The sequence below is a fragment of the Macaca fascicularis genome, chromosome 2, assembly GCF_037993035.2.
Source record: "Macaca fascicularis isolate 582-1 chromosome 2, T2T-MFA8v1.1".
In the NCBI taxonomy this organism is placed as follows: domain Eukaryota; kingdom Metazoa; phylum Chordata; class Mammalia; order Primates; family Cercopithecidae; genus Macaca; species Macaca fascicularis.
Genome location: NC_088376.1, coordinates 113,141,573 through 113,159,294, shown reverse-complemented (window position 1 = coordinate 113,159,294; position 17,722 = coordinate 113,141,573). Strand labels below are relative to the sequence as shown.

At 53.9% G+C, this 17,722-nt stretch overlaps 1 protein-coding gene across 12 annotated transcripts in view; it reads right to left on the bottom strand.

Moving 5' to 3' along the window:
- Positions 1-14,522: 14,522 nt before the first annotated feature.
- The window catches only part of RBM5 (RNA binding motif protein 5), a 31,843-nt gene continuing 28,643 nt past the window's right edge, over positions 14,523-17,722 (bottom strand). For all 12 annotated transcript variants that reach the window (XR_012431184.1, XR_012431186.1, XR_012431187.1 and 9 more), the window contains 4 exons: positions 17,506-17,580; positions 16,313-16,410; positions 16,105-16,234; positions 14,523-15,155 (listed from right to left, as the gene is read on the bottom strand). Coding sequence is in view for 8 of the 12 variants with exons in the window: in XM_005547174.4 (XP_005547231.1) it covers positions 15,030-15,155; positions 16,105-16,234; positions 16,313-16,410; positions 17,506-17,580 (429 nt within the window). In the remaining 4 variants the exon portion in view is untranslated. The remainder of the gene's footprint in view (positions 15,156-16,104; positions 16,235-16,312; positions 16,411-17,505; positions 17,581-17,722) is intronic.

Here is a 17,722-nt window from a genome sequence, read left to right as displayed (position 1 = left end):
GGGTGGGGAACTATCCAACCTGGGATCATTTCACTCCTACCTTTCCAGGGGGCCAGAAGGCCAGGCTGGGCCCCTTTTCCCTGACGGTGGAGTCACAGGAGAATGGATTGTTGGGAGTAATCCCCTAACTCCCACCACCCCACTCACCCCTATCTGGCCCCATCTCCAGCCTGAAAGCCTGGGGTGGAGTCATGAGCCTGCTTAACTGGGCTCCTAACTAGCCAGACCCTGGGGCTTGGAAACTATGGAACTCAGCTCCTGACCTCAGGGAGTGACAGGCTGGGAGTCACTGTCATTGGTCATGGTCCTGAGAAAGAAGAAGCACATGACCAGGCTGGGTGCGGTGGCTCACACCTGTAATCTTAGCACTGGGAGGCTGAGGCAGGTGGATCACCTGAGGTCAGAAGTTCGAGACCAGTCTGGTCAACATGGTGAAACCCTGTCTCTACTAAAACTACAAAAATTAGGCCTGGCACAGTGGCTCACGCATGTAATTCCAGCACTTCAGGAGGCCAAGGTGGGCGGATCACCAGAGGTTGAGAGTTCGAGATTAGCCTGGCTAACATGGTGAAATCCCGTCTCTACAAAATATACAAAAAATTAGTTGGGCGTGGTGGCATGTACCTGTAATCCCAGCTACTTGGGAGGCTGAGGCAGGAGAATCACTTGAACCCGGGAGGCAGAAGTTGCAGTGAGCTGAGATTGCACCATTGCACTCCAGCCTGGGCGACAACAGCGAAACTCTGTACCATCCCCGCAAAAAAAAAAAAAAAAAAAAAAAAAAAAAAGCGCATGGCCAGAGATCAGCTCCATGTAATACCCTGAAGGCAGCTACACACACTTGGAGGGTTGTATACACCTGGCCGGTGGCCACACACACCAGTATGGCCACACACACCTGGAGGGTGGCTTCTCAAGGTGACAGTCATCTCCTCCAAGGACCTAGCCTCCAGGGCTAGAGGAGGAGATCTGTCCTCCTCCTGATTTAGTGTGAGGTCCCAGAGAGGAACAGAAAGGCTCCTGTTCTGCCACTACTGAGGATACTCTCAGGAAGCCCCAAACAACCTGGCAGCCAAAACCACAGGTGACATTTGACAGGTCGTGGTTCAGGCCCAGGACTGACCTGTGGAGCCACTGGGTCCCAACTGACCCTCTCACACCCACAGGCCCCATGCTAGGGGCTGGACATTCAGGCTCACTGGCCCCATGGCCTGACATTCTACCATCAGAGTCAGTCTCTTGGGTTGCCCAGTGACACCACAAGATGCTTGTTAGACACACCTGGGAGCATAATGGCTCTTCCATTAATGCATTAGTGTTTGGAGATGATATGGGCTGAGGTTTGGAGATGATATGGGCTGCCTGTGGCCTTGGAGATCTGGCTGTGTGTGTGTGTGTGTGTGTGCATGCGTGCGTGCATGTGTGTGTGTTTGCCTGCATGCTCACATGTATCCCCACATGCAGGAAATCAGCAAAGAGGGGGTTGGGGGTATCCACTCTCCCAGCTTGCCAGCTTCAAGCTGATTTGTTAAAATCTAGATTCCAGTGGGGCATGGTGGCTCACACCTGTAATCCCAACACTTTGGGAGGCCAAGGCAGGAGGATGGCTTCAGCCCAGGAGTTCGAGACCAGCTTGGGCAACATAGCGAAACTCCATCTCTACAAAAAATATTAAAAATTAGCCAGGCATGGTGGTGCATGCCTGTAGTCCCAGCTACTTGGGAGCAGGGAGTATAGCTTGAGGCCAGGAGGTCAAGGCTGCAGTGAACCTCATGCTTGTGCCACTGCACTCCAGCCTGGGTGACAGAGTAAGACCCTGTCTCAAAAAAATAATAATAATATAAATAAAATCCAAATTCCCAGAACCACCCCCAAGCTTCTCTTCTGTTGAGAACATGGCCTGCGCACAGGAATTCCGAGGGGATGCTGGAGCCTTGGGCGGGCTGCTGCCTCCTGGGCTGCCCAGGTGGGCTGGGTAAACCCTGGGGCTACCTGGGCTAGGGAGAGGAACCAAAAAGGAGCTGCTGCCTGACTCTGGAGAAATAAGAACAAACCCAAGGCAATCTTGTGCCTCCTGCCTTCTCTCAAGAGGCTGGCTTGGCCTGCTCTTCCAGGAGGCTGTGAACTGATGGATGAAAGGGAGAAGGAGGCATTCCTGCCTGGGCTCCTTCAGTCCAAGGGCAAGTCAGTACCTTGGATAGGGGCTCCCACAGCCCAACTGCCCCATCACAGGTAGGAAGACTGAGACCAGAAGGAGCTTACACACACCCAAGCTGCTAGGCCCAGCCCTGGGAGGGGGAGATTGGCCCAGGTTTGCCCCTTCAAGATCCTGCCTCCCCACGAGACTAGGTCAACCCAGGTTAACAAATTCCAGGATCCTGACTGCCCATGGCATAAAAACCATCCTGGCAGTGCTAAAACCCTTGGAATGGCAGCTGGAAAGGGAACCACTAAGGCTGGATTTAGGCTGGGGGTATGTTGTGTTGAGCCCCTGTCAACCTCAATAGGGAAGGCAGGTTCAAGAAACTGAAGAAGGCTGGGCACGGTGGCTTATGCCTGTAATCCCAGCACTCTGGGAGGCCGAGGCGGCTGGATCTCCTGAGGTCAGGAGTTCAAGACCAACCTGGCCAACATGATGAAACCCTGTCTCTATTAAAGTACAAAAAATTAGCCAGGTGTGGTGGCAGGCGCCTGTAATGCCAGCTACTCAGGAGGCTGAGGCAGGAGAATCACTTGAACCCAGGAGGCGGAAGTTGCAGTGAGCCAAGATCATGCTACTGCACTCCAGCCTGGGCAACAAGAGAGAAACTCCACCTCAAAAAAAAAAAAAAAAGAGCCAAAGAAGAGACTCAGAGCTAGCAAATCAGACATGAGGAGGCTGGATACTGTGGCTCGTGCCTTTAATCCCAGCACTTTAGGAGGCCAAGGTGGGCGGATCACCTGAGGACAGGAGTTTGAGACCAGTCTGGCCAAAATAGTAAAACCCCCGTCTCTACTAAAAATACAAAGATCAGGCCAGGCATGGTGGCTCAAGCCTGTAATCCCAGCACTTTGGGAGGCCGAGATGGGCGGATCACGAGGTCAGGAGATCGAGACCATCCTGGCTAACACAGTGAAACCCCGTCTCTACTAAAAAATACAAAAACCTAGCCGGGTGAGGTGGCGGGCGCCTGTAGTCCCAGCTACTCGGGAGGCTGAGGCAGGAGAATGGCGTAAACCTGGGAGGCGGAGCTTGCAGTGAGCTGAGATCCGGCCACTGCACTCCAGCCTGGGTGACAGAGCGAGACTCCGTCTCAAAAAAAAAAACCCAAAAAAACAAAAAAACAAAGATCAGCTGGGCGTGGTGGCGGGCGACTATAATTCCAGCTTCTCTGGAGGCTGAGGCAGGAGAATTGCTTGAACCTGGGAGGCAGAGGTTGCAGTGAGCTGAGATCGCGCCACTACACTCCAGCCTGAGCAACAGAGTCAGACTATGTCTCAAAGAAAAAAAAAAAAGACATGAGGTTTGACTGGAGACTTACATACGGGGGGAAAGTCCAGTGGCAGTGGGCTGGACAGGAGAACTGCAGCTGCTTTTGAACAGCATGTGGTTTATAGAGCATTTTCACTCAGCACCCCTTCCCCATGACCTCCACCTGGAAACCTTCAATTAACCTAAAATTTAGGCTTCAATCCCCTGTATGGCCTTGTACCACAGGCCAGGATGGGGGCTCATATGTTCCTCATAGATAAGGAATGAATCTCTGGGTTGGCCACTTCCCTAGCTCAGAACAGGCATTCAGGTGCCTCTCCATACAGGGTCACTCTTTGGGTATGCTTAAGCTATTGCTATCAGGTACGTTTACCATACAAGGTAGGGGGGTGGTCCTGATCCCAGGAGGGAGTGGGGGCTTGGTGTACCCAGACTACGCCTCTTGCTCACACATGCATGGGCACACACACACAGAGACCTTAAGGAAATGGAGAGTGCCCATGCGGGACGGGTGTGGTGGCTCACACCTGTAATCCCAGCACTTTGGGAGGCCAACGCAGGCAGATCACCTGAGGTCAGGAGTTTGAGACCAGCCTGGCCAACATGGTGAAACCCTGTCTCTACTAAAATTAGCTGGATGTGGTGGTGCACTCCTGTAATGTCAGCTACTCAGGAGGCTGAGGCAGGAGATCACTTGAACCCAGGAGGTGGGGGTTGCAGGGAACCAAGATCACACCACTGTACTCCAGCCTGGGCAACAAAAGGAAAGTCCATCTCAAAAAACAAAAGACAAACAAACAAAAAAGAAAGTGCCCATACTCTCTGGAACTGGGGCCCTCCAGCCTCCATGGACTACTTGCCCCAAGGAGGCTGAGATCCCTGTCCAGAGCAGGGACTCTCAAGCTGCCCCCAGGCCAGGCTGGCCTGGAGCCGGTGTGGGTCTCCACCTTTACCCTCTCTCCTACCAGGACCATGCTACGTGGGGTGCAGCCCCTGCAGCCCCCGAGTCTACAAATGGTGCCCTATAGTAGCCCGGGCTTATATCCAAACACACAGGAGCACCTGGAACCTCAGGATGCACCCGTGCTGGCTCTGCCCTGCACCAAATGGACCTGAAGGTTCTCTTGGAGAGCTTGGACAGGTGGCCCCCAGGCTACTTAAGCCAGAGGGTGAGGGAGGTAGAGCCTCCTCCCTGGGCCTCCTTTAGGCTACCCCTGCTCCTCATCTCCAGCCATGAGCCCTGCTTGGCAGAGCTGGGCTGGATGCCTTGTGAGGAGTGAGGACTTCACCCAGTGGGCAGATTTGGAATCCATGAGTGTCCCCATGCATCACCTGGACCTCAACTCCTGGTCCAGGAATGGCCAGAGGCTTGCTGGGTTCACCATCCATGACATTCCCCTTTTGGTTTGCTATGGGCTGCTTTGAAAGCCCTAAGGACTGTTGCTATATGTGTCACCCACCCCACATTGGGTTCAGCAGTTACCCACACTTCAGCAGGAATTCAGTGTGTCCTAAGGGCAGCATACACCCATGCCCCTAACACAAGACCTAACTATGCCCTGGGTGTCTTATTTATCATATTCCCATACAATTTTCACTCACGCCCTGAGTATATCGTATTTCTTTTTTCTTTTTTCTTTTTTCCCAAGATGGAGTTTTGCTCTTTTTGCCCAGGCTGGAGTGCAATGGTGCAATCTAGGCTCACTGCAACCTCTGCCTCCCAGGTTCAATCGATTCTCCTGCTTCAGCCTCCTGAGTAGCTGAAATTACAAACATGTGCCACCACACCTAGCTAATTTTTTGTATTTTTAGTAGAGATGAGATTTCACCATATTGGCCAGGCTGGTCTCAAACTCCTGACCTTGGCCTCCCAAAGTGCTGGGATTACAGGCATGAGCCACTGCACGTAGCCTAGTGTATCGTATTTCATCACGTTCTAGATGCCATGTATACATCCATGACCCAAGGGCAATATTATGTCTTGAGAGCACCAGTGTTTACTCACATTCCGCTGGCCTAGAGCTTGGGAGACATACATGTATCCTTCCCTTGATGTCTGTTTACCCCACGCTGGCTGCTTTCTTCCCTCACATTTAGAGTATTCCTTGGGTACAATTCTCAGCCGTGAGCACTGTGGGACAGGGTTTGCCCACATTCAGGGATGCCGAGTGCAGGATCTGCCTGCCCTTGGGCACAGTATTTATTTCTACTTTGGTCTCTCTTTTTCCCCACGTGACAATATTATGAGGTGACCCTGCCCTGGCTTGGGAGCAAACCTCATGAAGGTCCGGGATGTGCCCAGCACTGGGGCACAGAGCCTACTAATGCTCAGGCCTGCTGAGGACGGTGTCACCCTCCCTGCAGCGGCACTCGGCCTGCTCAGGGAGTGCCCAGACCCTTCTGCTGTTGGTTCTGGCACCTAGAGAGGGAGATATTTGGGGGATAAAGGGAGAGGAAGGTGGGCCAGCCCATGGGAACCTGTCCTAGGCTGGGGACAGGAGAGCTCTGGAGCCTATGTCAAGGAGGCTGGAGTACCTCAGTAGCTCAGAGGGGTACTGAGGCGGCCCTCCTGCCAGCCCTGCTCCAGACCCACCGGTCAGGGTAGTCTTGGTTTGGGAGCTTCCTGAAGTCACCAAGACCTGGAGAAAGTCAGAAGCCAGGGTGGCAACAAGTACAGAAGGCCAGCCGGCCTTGTCCCAACAGACCCAGTCGTGCAGTGGGGACAGGCAGCATCGAAACAGGCTGGGCGAGGGGCGGGGGGGAGCCACCTTGGCCAGGGTGGCACCTTGGAGGCAGTCCCCTCAGGAGCCCCAGCTCCTGAGCCCTGTCCCATCCTGGCCCCCTCCCAGGTAGAGCCCAGGAGACCTACATATTCAGGCCTCCCCCTACCCCAGCCTTGAGACTCAGCCTGTCCCCGGAAGCTCAAGTCCTGACTCTGTCTTCTGTTCCCAGGACAAAGGTTTGGGCTGGGCCCTGGCCTATCCTACTTATCTCATCATAAATATTTATCAGACTCCAGGGGCCAGGCCTGCAGCTGGCTTGGTGGTGGGGGTGGGGGTGGGGGCAGATGCTGCTGAAGGATCTCAAAGCCCATCCTTAATGAGGGGACTGTGAGGGGAGAGTGCCACCTGGGCCTTGGGATCCTTGGGGAGGGAGGACAGATGGACAGCGGGACAGAATCAGAGGGAGCCTCAGGGACTTGGGCATAATCCAGGGAGCCAACCTCCCCATGCATCCCAGGAATGTGGGGGAGGAGTCCGAAGAGGCCAAGGCTCTGGGAGACAGGTGGGCTCCTCCCTGGACTGTCCTCCCATAGGACATCCTCGAGAGCCGTGCTCCCCACCCTCATCCTTTCCCCATATGGTGCCTGCACTCTCTGCTCCCCCTACATCACCCGCCCAGAGCTGCGCTCCTGCAGATGGGCTGTCTGTTCCTGCAGAGCTGTGTCCACGAGAAGCCGTGCCCCATACGGCCCGCTCCCCTCTTCCCACCATCCCTTCTGACCCCACACCTTCCTCCCAGAACTGTGCTGCCCACTAATCTGCATCCCTTAAAGCTGTGCTCCCCACACACCCAGGAGCCCCCTTCACCCTGTGTGAGCCCCTTTCCTTGCCGAATGGGACTCTCGATCACAGGTGCTGGAAGTCCCTGGGGTGAGCAGAGCAGACCCCTCATGGGCCCCTGTCGGCGCCTGGGTTCTAGCTCTCCTGTTAGCCGCGCCGCAGCCCCCCTTCATCGGCATGCTGGGGGACCCACAGGTGGAATCAAAGCTCTGCTCAGAGCTGAGCTGCACAGCAGGAATCTGGTAGCCTTTGTCTCCCCAGTCCTGGGGGAGTAGGGGAACTAGGGGCAAAGAGGGCGCATTTTGGGATCTAGGGCCTCCTCCTCACTGCCACAGGCAAGCGCAGCTGCAGATAAGGGGGGACGCCTGAGCTAATGAACACCCCCAGTAGATAATGAGGGGCTGTGGGGGAAGGGATGGCCTGAGGCGCAGCCTTGGGGCGAAGGCTGCCTCCCAAAGCCCAGAGCGCTCATTAGTGGAAGCCTGGGGGAGAGGCAGCTAAGTGGGTCAGTATCCCTCCCCCAGCCACCTGACCAGTATGGGTGGAAGGATTGCCAGCCCATTGTCCCCCAGTGAAGTCAGTCACATTCTGAATCCCTTCTTCCTCCAACCTTCCTCCCCAAGCCTCTGCTCCCAACCCCCACAAACCCCTTGCCCCTTAAATCCCCTTCCCAAAGCCCCCTGTTCCTCAATCCCTCTTCTTGGGCCCTCAGCTCCCAACCCCCAAAACCTCCTGCCCCTCCAGCTCTCCTCCTGGAGCTCCTGCCTCCTAAGCTCCCTGTTTTTCCAACCCCCCTCCCTGAGTCCCCTGCCCCTCACAGAGCCCCTGCCTCCTCCCAGGGACCTCCCAGTCTGAGCCCTTTTTCCTCCCGGAGACCCCCTCTGTGCCCCCCTCCCCCTCTCTGCACACCCCCCCGCCGCAGGTGCTAGCCTTTGAGCCAGCCTCCCCAAGGCACCCTCCAGACTGAGCCACACCTGGGAGAAATTGAAATCTTAGACTCTTCCCTACCCCCACCAATGAAGCAGACATCCCTGTCCTGGCCACGAGGCAGCAGAATGCGGCTGCAGCTTTGCTGGGCCAGGCTGGGGGCTGTGCCAGAACAAGCATCCAGATGTGGGGAGGACACAGTGGCAGGGCGGAGGGCGGGCATGCGGCAGGCAGCTCGGGCCAGGCTCTTCCACCCTCATCCCCTGCAGCCAGCAGCCCTGGGCCTCCACTCTGGGGTCTCAAACTCCCCCTTCTTGTCCCATAGTCATGAAGATGAGCATCCTGGCAGATCTGTTTCAGGAGTGTAGTGGGCAAGGGCCGGGGGAGGGGATCTCAGAGGCTGGGCCTTCTCTGTGTAGGGTGGTCCAGAGAGGCAGGTTCTGCCTGGGTCCCCCTTCAAAATCAGGGTACAGCCAGATGAGGACAAGATGCATAGTCTGTCAACTGTCCCCTCCAGCCCCATACTCCTGTCTTTGGCCAGCCTCCTCCTTGATCAAGGCCTTCCAGGGCTCCCCGTTTCCTGTCAGACCACCTTCCCCCGAAACTCTGAGGCACTTCCGGATCTGTCCAGCTGGTCCCAGGACAGGGGTAGAATATGGATGAGCCTCTGCCACCCTTGATGTTGTCAGGACACAGTTCTGGGAGGGGATGGGTGAATGTCCTGGTCTCCACCAATCTCTACCCCAGCCCCAGTCACCACAGGCTGACTAGTCTGGGTCTGGCTGCACAAGAGTTAATCTCAGGGTGTCCCCCACCACCACCACGTGTGCACAAATTCCAGGAACGCTTTCCATTAAGAACGCTCTGAGCAGATTTCATTTCATTTACATTAATAAGAACCAGAAAAATCTGCAGGGTGGGGGTGGGGCCAGGGTTGGGCCGGGGCCGCGGCCGGGGCGGCTCGGGCACGTGTGCTGCTCACGGTTTGTCTGGTAGAGGCTAAGAGGCTCAGGTTGGGGGTCCTGGCCATAAGAGAGGCTCAGCCAAGCCCATGCGGATGTGCTGGGGGGAAGGTAGATCCATCCAGTCCTGGGGGATTCACGTCGGAGGGAAGAGGCAGAGCCCAGCTGCTTCTGGACACTCCTAGCCTAAGCAGGGTGGCATGCCCAGGTCCTAGGGCCTTCCAGGCGGAGAGGGTGGCAGAGCTAAGTCTCGAGTGGAAGAGGATGCCAGCAAGTGGAAATGACTGGGTCGGGGACTGGGGCCTTGGGTTTGGATGAGATGGGTGTGGACCTCAGTCTCCCAGTTTGGGAAACAGGAGAGGCTGCTCCCTCTTCTTCCTGTCCTCACTGCAGGTATGGCTGCAGGTGTTAGAAGGGAAGCTACTGAACCTTGAGCTAGTCTTAGAGACCATGATGACCCTTTCTCAGTCTTCCCTTCCCCTCTCCAGCTCTGCTGGGGAGCTGAGCCTTGGCTGGCAGACTTAGACCTGTTCAGTAAGCTCAGAAGCCTGTTCTTGGTGGACACCCCCAAGATCCACCCACCTGACAAGGGGAAAGCCTCAGAATGACATTGTGTGCACAAGGGTGTGTCTATTGGGTGGCAGCTTGTGCTCTGCCATGCTGTGGCCCTGGGGGCTCCCTCTCCCTTCACAGAAGTCTGCCAGACCAGGTTTTCCTTCCTCAGGGGTAGCAAGAACATTTGATTCCTGACCCCTTGGGCAGGAGCCAGGCTGCACTTGCACACTTGCTCATTAATGTGCCTGGCCTGTGTGTGCTCTTCTATGTGCCAGTGGCTGGGTGGGGTTATGCACAAGTGTGCATGCTTCACACACCAACCAGGGAGGGGGTCTGCAGGATCTGGATGTAACGCCACCCCACATGTCAAGGGTGCTGGGGAAGCATGCACATTGCCTGCTGCAGCCGGATGCCTGAGGGCTGGACTGTGTTGTGTGTGGGTGTGTACACACAGCATGCTTATGAGTGCAGAGGGTGGCCCCTCAGCCCAGCCAAGGAGTTGGGGAATGAGAGGAAGGAGAGGAAGCCCCAGCTCTGGTACCTCTCAGGATCTGGGATCAACCCTGCCTTGCTCCAGGTCTTACAGATTGAAGCTGGGCGCCCTTAGGCGGTGGTGGGCTGTGCTGGGCCAGGGGGCCCTAGGCTGAACCCAACCCTGCAGGACAGGCTGGGCAGGGCTCCCACACCTGCACCTGACCCGGTTCCAGGCCCAAGCCAGGGGATGGTGGGGGGGAGGCTTAATTACATCCATGAATCATTCTCAAATAGCTCCTGTCTAGTCAGACTCAGGATGGTGATGCCCGCCCAGAGCTGAGAGCCAGGGGTTCCTGGAGCCTCCTGGAGCCTCTGTTGCACATAAAAGCAGCAGAGGGGCCGGGCAAGGTGGTTCACGCCTGTAATCACTTTGGGAGGCTGAGGCGGGTGTATCACGAGGTCAGGAGATTGAGACCATGGTGAAACCGTCTCTACTAAAATACAAAAAATTAGCCGCACGTGGTGGTGTGCACCTATAGTCCCAGCTACTCGGGAGGCTGAGGCAGGAGAATGGCATGAACCAGGGAGGCGGAGCTTGCAGTGAGCCAAGATTGCACCACTGCACTATAGCCTGGGCGACAGGGGCTTTAAAAAAAAAAAAAGACAAAAAAAGCAGCAGAGGACGCGAGCAGGCACCCTAGCCCCTCCTCTCTTGGCCACCTGCCTTGGCCTATCTCAGCACCCATGGGCAGAGCAGAACCAACTCCTCTAGACCTGGCAGCTGCATCCCACCTTATCTTGCCCCTCAGCCTCCTCTAGCCCCCTTGTGGCTGCTGCAGACTCCTCCAGCTCCTCTTTCCAGCATCCTCTAGGCCTCACTTTTCCTCTGGTTGTCTTCTCCCGCCTCTCCCTGTCTGTCTCCTCTCTCCTCAGGGCACTGGGAGGCATCCCAAGGCCCAGCTCACTCCAGGGCTGGACCCCAACCTTGTACCTGCAAGCTGGGACCCAATTCTACAGCACCGGAGCAGTGATGGGGCAGCAGTTGCCAGCAGCAGCCCAGTCCAGCAATGGCTTTGAATCTCAGTTTCTTCTTTAAATGGGATGGCAGTGCGGCTTGGACTAAGCAGGATGGGAGGGCCCTGCCCCTGGCTCATGTCTTCTGCTGGAAAGTTCTTTCTGGCTGGGTGTTGGCCACCCCATAGGGTTCTCACCTTAACCCAAGTCCATGAGTCCACCTCCCTCTTGCCACCTTCTGGGAGGCTGGGGTGAGGGACTACAGGCATCCCCTGCTTCCATCTGGGAGCCCTGGACAAGCTGGGCTCCAGCTCCCCGTGGGCTGTAGGGACAGAAGCTGAGGGCCTGATGCTCTAGCAACAGTGCTTCTGTGAGTCAATAAGCACGTGGTGGGGAAAGGGAGTATGAGAGGCAGAAATGCACTTTATCGACCGCAGAAATTATTTACCTGGGTCAGAAAGAATTGCTAAGAGAGGGAAGTGCCTACTGTGCATAGGGTCAGCCTGGCTCTTGCCCCATTGGATGCTGAGGGGACGAATTCCCCATCTAGCCAGTGGGGGTCTCTGGGGGTCAGAGACCCTCAGGAACTTGCAAGGCAGGCAGACGGCACCTGCCTGACTCCCCAGAAAGTTTCAAGGCCGAAGTTCTAGCCAGGTCTCCTTGAGTCCCAGAAACGTGGAGAGAGACCCTGGGAACCTCCAGTACCTCAGGACTTGGTGGGATATCCCCTCCCTACCACGACCTACACCAGCATGGCTGGAAAGATGATGGAGTGCTGCCACCTGGTGGCCGTCAACGGCACAGTACCCTCCTCCAGTGTCTGGCCTGGGGGCAATCTTCCCTCACACCCCACCTGTCCCTGAGGGCATTCATTCCTCCGGAATCAGGGTGGCTGGGCTCCCGGCACCCTTGAGACCCCCAGTCAGACTACGCATGCCTGGGGAGATAAGCTCAGGCCGGGGTGCTCATCTGGGCTTTGAAACTTGTTTGATGCACAGCCATGACAGCTGCTCCTGGATGGCCCTCAAAGCCTTGCACATTGTAGCAGCTGCCCCAGCCAAGGGCAGTCTGGACTTGGGAATCCTTGGAGGCTCCTTCTAGTTCAGTAAGAGTACCTTTCAAATTCAAGATTTGGGTTCCCCTGATTGAGAGGATTGCACTACTCTCACAGCACCCCAACATTACACAGGGCTGAGGAATGGTGGCCCTGTGGGCAGCACGCAGCACATTTAACTGGGCTTGGGATTGGAGTAAACCTTGATGGGCCCGTCAGGGGGATGCTTGGGAGACTAGTGCTTCCAAACCAGAAGGATCACCCAAATATGGTCTTCCAGGATACCTGGGCCCAAGATAACAGCCTGTCAAACCTCAAGGACTGGGGCCATCAATTTAGATGCAGGGTGAAGGCTGCAGTCACCTGGCTAGGTATGCTGGTAACAGGTAAGGCTAGAGGAGGGAGCCTCCATCTCTGAGGAGCTGGCTCAGGAACCCTCAGGAACGTTCACAGGAACCCTCAGCTTCATGTTCATAGGAAAGGCCATGCTGGTGTTGACAACAGATGCTGTGGGCCACAGCACACATGGGAGAGCCTTGAGCAGCTTCGAAAGGTAACTCTAGGCACCAGCAGTGTGGGACAGGTTCAAGTGCCCTTCTGGGCACTGGGAAGTCAATCTGAGGCCGCTAGAGGGCTGGCTCCTGTTAATGCCTGGCCGTGGCTCCCCTAGAGAAGACACTTCCACCCAGCCTTTGCTGAGCTGGGTGCATATAATTAAGAGCTTCTCAGATCCTGTTTTGGGTATGCTCACCTGGAAGTGCTTTCCGGGCCGGATGTCAAAAGGGTCTAATTAGGGTACTCAGGACTGCTGCTCAAGTGTGAGAACACCAGCATCTCCCTGATGCCGCAAGGGCTCTGGAGGTGAGGCCAGTTTCTTATCCAACTTTGGTAGACTAGATCTGTGACACACTCTCCACCCCAGCTCTGGGAGCTTGGGCCCTCATGTGTGAGGTTCCCAAGCCTTCCTCTGCAGAAACCCAGGCTTGGGGCTTCTGCATTTGCCTCCACCTCTCCCTAGCCAGAGCTGTGATTAGGCTCAGCTTCTCCAAGGCACTACCCTACAGGCCAGGGTAAGGACCTCCTGAATATTTTCTATTTCTTAAGGCCCTGCCTGAAAAGAGGAAAACGTGACCATCCACAAAAGCAAGTCTAGCTTCAAAAGCAAACTGCAGAGAAAAGGCCACCCTAACTGCATGCCCAATCTGTGGAGCTAAAGCACTCAGTTTGGCCAGATGGGCAATGTGAGCACCCCATCACATCACCTGGTCCCAAGAACAGCCTGAGATCCAGGCACACTTCCTGACCTGGTCAGGCATGGTCTTCTGGGTCAAAATGATATTCTCTGGCCTGTGAAGGAGTGCTGAGGAGGAAATACCCACTCAAAACAGAAAACTCTGCAATGCCCCCAGGACCTCCTTAGCAGCTGAGAAGATGGAGTGGAGTACTGCCAGGCAGGAGATGACCTCCTCAGGTCCTCCATCGCAGCAGAAGGTGGACCAGCTATCATTTGTATCATGGCCAAAAGCAGGGGGGATCTGCCCTGCAGAGCAGAGCAGTGACAACTCCACACTCCAGCATGTGTGGAATGAAGTCTGTGCAAACTGGAGAGGCACAAGCACTCATGGTCACTTTGGTCTTAGCAGAAAAGCTACTGTTTCCATGATTTCCATGAAGAGTTTTAAAACATGTTAAACTTTTTTATTTATTTATTTTTTTGAGATGGAGTTTCACTCTTGTTGCCCAGGCTAGAGAGCAACGGCGCGATCTCCAGCTCACCGCAACCTCTGCCTCCTGGGTTCAAGTGATTCTCCTGCCTCAGCCTCCCCAGCAGCTGGGATTACAGGCCGCCACACCCAGCTAATTTTGTATTGTTAGTAGAGATGGGGGTTCTCCATGTTGGTCAGGGTGGTCTTGAATTCCCAACCTCAGGTGATCCGCCCGCCTCAGCCTTCCAAAGTGCTGGGATTACAGGAGTGATCCACTGCCTGGCTAAAACATGTTAAACTCTTGAACTTAAAAATCTGAACATGTCAAGACCAGCCTGGGCAACAGAGTGAGGCCCCATCTCTGCAAAAAATTAAAAAATTAGCCTGCACGGTGGTGTGTGCTTGTAGTCCCAGCTACTTGGAACACTAAAGCGGGAGGATCGCGTGAGCCTGGAAGGTCGAGGCTGCAGTCTCCCTAGTAGCTGGGATTATAGGCGCACGCCAACACATCTAATTTTTTTGTATTTTTGGTAGAGATGGGGTTTCACCATGTTGGCCAGACTGATCTCAAACTCCTGGACTTCAGGCAATCCACCTTGGCCTCCCAAAGTGATGGGATTATAGGCGTGAACCACCACGCCTGGCCAACCCTGCCTTAAAAAATAAATAAATAAATAAATAAATCTGAACTTGAATGGGGGCAAGAAATAAACTGATTTCATCAACCAGGCTTGACTGGCTCAGACATGCTTGACCCACCTATCCACCCAAGAATAAAGAGACACAGGACACCCATTTCTCAAGGTATTTCTTTTGTAAAGGAGCCAGATTTGGCAACTAGACTGAAAATCTTCCAAAATTCTGTACAAATGTGTAATATACAAATATACACAAGGCTTTTGCCAAGAAAAGACATCACAACAAATGACAGAGGTGGCTTTGGTGTCACATACCACCTATAGCATCTCAAACCCCTAGGAATGTGAGGGGCTGATGGACCACAACATAGGCTACACATGTAAACACGCTACATTACACTATGTACACTGAAGTATAAAAAACCCACTGTCCTCTCCGGTCTGTTCACAAGCCCTCTGGCAGGAAGGAAGGCCATTCACCAGACAACCCACATAAGGGGAACTTTTTTAAGGTGGGAGGGAGAACCCTGCAGAATGAAGTGGTTCACCCTAAGATCTATTAATAGCACAAGGCATGCCCTTAAAGAGACAGGCGGTAAGAGCGAATCCAGGAGAAGATGGACCACTTCTTGTGCTCCTTGTCATATCTCTCTCTCTCTCTCTCTCACTCCATCTCAGTGAACCGGGCAAACATGGCTTTCCGGACAGCATCTTTGTAGGAATCGGCACCCGACAAACCATACGCGCTGCCTTTGGCTCCTAGGCCAGCTCCCTTTAGCCGAACTTGAGCCTAGAGAAGCACAGAGACTGTCAGCTGGCAGGTGGGGTATGGGCTGCTCCACCTCTCACCATGCCCACTCCTTACCCAGCAGGACCACCCACCAGGAGACAGAAGAGAGGAAACTATATGAAGACAAGGATTTCTCCAGAAGAGACCAGGAGCAAGTTTAAGGATTGGAGGAATAAAATGGGCTACGGAACACAGGCAGATGAAGCAAATCACCCACCCCTCAATGCTTGCTCAGCAAGCATCCATGCCTAGGAAAGGGCCCCAAAGTACTCCTCTGAAGCGTGGGAAAGGCCTGGTAATTACAGGCACAGATTACACAGGACAGCTCGATGTCAGCAGAACTCACATAAACAGGATGAACATGGTCTACAAGAGTCTGACCTAAGCTGTGCTCCCAGGACAGAGCAGGGGCAATTACGGGTGGAGCTCCTGCCTAGAAAGCCAGTGGGTAAGGGCCTCTGACCCCAGGATATGATGCCTCAATGTGGGCTCTGATCAATTTAAAGATTTATCATGGGTGAAAACCCTACTAAACTTTCTTTTTTTTTTTTTGAGACAGTCTCGCTGTTGCCCAGGCTGGAGTGCAGTGGCATGATCTCGCCTCACTGCAACCTCCTCCTGCCAGGTTCAAGCAATTCTCCTGCCTCAGCCTCCTGAGTAGCTAGAATTACAGGTAAACGATGCCACGTCCAGCTAATTTTTTGTATTTTAGTAGAGACGGGGTTTCACCGTGTTGCCCAGGCTGGTCTCAAACTCCTGGGCTCAATGTATCTGCCTTGCTCTCCCAAAGTGCTGGGATTACAGGTGTGAGCTCATGCCTGTAATCTGCCCCTTCATGCTAAGGTAAAGCTAGCTGCTCCTGGGTCCCAGGCTCTATGAGTGCTCTGATCTCCTCTCTGGAACCAGCCTGTAAGTGTGGCAAACATCAAGGCCTGACCCTACTGCTTACCTCAATGGGAGCTGTAATGCCTTGGCACTTTCGTCCCAAGCCAGAGCCTTCCCGCCAGCCCATGGCCTGCAGCATCTTGTTGCCAATGTTACTGTGGTCAATGCCATCTTTGGTGGGTTGCTCGTAATTCCTGCCAGTGGCAAACACACAGTTACTTAAAACAGCCAGGGCCCCAGCTTACGAACTGGAAAATGTGCACATCACATACACAGTGCCAGCATCAAACTGCTTCTTGCGCTTGGGCTCTGGAGGTTCTGGAATGCCGTACTTCTCCCGTCTTTCTGCAGCTCGGTCTCGGTATTTCATCTATGGGAGAAAAAACACTGCTGGAAATGTTCACAGACCTCAACCTGTAACTGTCTAATGTACCTATTCAAAACTATCCCCTCAAGTATTTTTAAGTCTGGAGAATGCTTTTTTTAGACTGCTCTGAAATACCAAATTCCCTGGTTCCCCTCATCATACCTAGTCATATCTAAAATGTTAAATTTGTAGATATGAATTGTGCGGAACCAGGGGCAGAACTATGTCTCCAACAAGCAGTTTTATTTAATTAGCCACCCTCTGTCAAGCTCTTCAACCAGCCCACTGGGCAGTGGGTACAGCCTGCGAAGAGGAAGGCAGAATTGCCCTTTCTCCTCAGCATTTGGACAGGTATACCTCCAACATTTGGAAAGGCTTATCTCCAACATCAAGGAGGCTTCCAGAGACCTGTTCAGTAGTCCCTGGGGAGGTGGAATCATAGATAACAGGGTGGGAAGGATGGGGGGAGAAGAAAAGCAAAAGCCTTAACTACAGACACGTCAGAATTATCTCGGGGTGGGAGATTTCTAACCCACTTGCTCATTTCTAACCCACAGGACTGTATTTGCATTTAAATCCCTGCCCACATGGCCGCCAACCTGCCCCAACCACCAGCACTAACTACTTGCCCACTACTATGTCACAGGCTTCACTCTTGCCTTTGTTCCCAGATCTGCTCACCATGCCCTGCCCACCCTTCCTTTCATATCACCTGCAATAACCTCATGTCCTGCTGTCTCTTGGGATTAATTTGAAGCCCCCTTCATTGCCCATGAAGGCTTCTCCAGCCAGGCCAAACTAGACCACTCTCTCCATAAAAAAAATCCAGTGTATTGAAGCAGCAAGCTCTGGCATTCAAGACTTGTGAGCAGTCTCAGCAGTGTGCTTCTGCCTTGTGAACCCTTATGATGAAGGGACAATGTGAGGTGCACAAAGCACACAGACCCTGGGTCTAGGCTGTATGAACTACAATGGTCAGATGACAAGGGTGTGACAAATCCTTCTACCCTCCCCCTGGGATCTGGAACTAAAGGCTACAAATAAAATCTAAAGGCGATTATCCCAATATCCTCTTTCTTGTGGCAGTTTCCCATTCACCTCTCTCTCCCTTAGCTCCAAGGCTTCCAGCTCCTGCTCGCTCAGCCTGGATCGTCGGTAGATATCCATGTTTTGCTATATAAAAGATTTGAAAGACACAGTAAGGACTCAGATCATCTTAATTTGAAATGTCATAACATTAGTAACATCTACTGTATTTTAAAAGCCAAAGCCCAAACAATACACAATCACATAAAAACTATAGTCTGATGTGTGT